At 42.0% G+C, this 1311-nt stretch overlaps 1 protein-coding gene across 1 annotated transcript in view; it reads left to right on the forward strand.

Annotated features, from left to right (window-relative positions):
* The first annotated feature begins 414 nt into the window (after positions 1–414).
* Slc35g6 (solute carrier family 35 member G6) overlaps positions 415–1311 on the forward strand; it is a 14733-nt gene continuing 13836 nt past the window's right edge. The window contains exon 1 of the mRNA XM_023723421.1: positions 415–435. Within this exon, the coding sequence (XP_023579189.1) occupies positions 415–435 (21 nt within the window). The remainder of the gene's footprint in view (positions 436–1311) is intronic.

Here is a 1311-nt window from a genome sequence, read left to right on the forward strand (position 1 = left end):
ATAAATAAATAAATAAATAAATAAATTGGGCATGTTTAAGGATCCAGGCCTGTTGATCTGAGAACTCAGTCTCCTCATTCGGGGAGCGTGCAGCTAGGGCTCTGTTCTCTCTGGGGAGAGTGGTCATTCTTCCAAGTGCCCTGAATCACACATATGCTCAGAGGAATCCTGCATCACAAGTTACCATAGCAAATTTGCACCACCTGAAAAATATTCTTTTCCCAATTATTACCCATACCACTTCAACTAAAAGGCCTTCCTGCCATGTGTGGTGGTGCATGCCGATAATTTTGGCACTCGGGAGGGAGAGGGAAGAGGCCAGTCTGCGCTACATAGTGAGTTCAAGGCCAGTCTAAACATAGCAAGACCCTGTCTCAAAAACAAACAAAATTAAAAATAATTTTTTCCCCTATGATGGCCCGCATCATATTCGCTGTAAGCGGACTCTAAGCCAGCCCTGATGGCACAGGCCTGTATGCCCAGCAATCCAAGACAATGAAGCAAGAAGACTGCAAGTTCAAGACCAGACTGGTATACTTAGTGAGTTAGTCTCAAAAAATGAACTAGGGGTTGGGTGTGGTGGCTCATGAATATAATCTCAGCATTTAGGAGGCTGAGACAGGAAGACTGAAGCAAGTTTGAGTTCAAGACCAGCCTGCACTACATAGGGAGATCCTGTCTCAAAAAAAAAAAAAAAAAAAAAAACCGGAGGATCTAGCTTAGTACAAAGGCCAGGAGTTCACTCCCTGGTGATGGGTGGCATCCTTCTAGGATAGGAAGAAGGAAGGCAATACACAAGGGTGAGAACAGGTTTGTTTGTTTGTTCCAGGGATTGAACTTAGGACCTTGTGCTTGCCAGGCAAGCATTTGTTCCACTGAGCTATCTCTCCAGCCCAAGTTTTTAACAAACCTGAGTACCAGGCACAGGCCCATACCTGGTCTACTGTTACTCTTTTTGTTGCTGGGGATTGAACTCAGGCCCTTGTGCTTGCCAGGTAAGGGCTTATTCTACTAAGCCATCTCCCCGGCTCCCTAGGGAAGGGGTTTTAGCCACTTAACAGTTTACCCCAAGCGTTGCTTGGGCATTGGATTTGTTTACATACTGACTTGGGCAGGTATCACTTAACCAGTTGATTCTTATTTACACAAATACACTCAAACATCTGTTTATTCATCAACTACTTTTTGCATACTTTTTAATTTAGAGTGTTGCATTCACTTTTTTTTCTTTTTTTTCTTTTTTATTTTTCAAAGTTTTATTGATAAACAGATTGCATTCACTTTTTTTTAAATTTTTTTTTAATTTATGTG

The sequence above is a fragment of the Octodon degus genome, unplaced genomic scaffold (assembly GCF_000260255.1).
Source record: "Octodon degus isolate 3935 unplaced genomic scaffold, OctDeg1.0 scaffold00098, whole genome shotgun sequence".
Classification (NCBI taxonomy): domain Eukaryota; kingdom Metazoa; phylum Chordata; class Mammalia; order Rodentia; family Octodontidae; genus Octodon; species Octodon degus.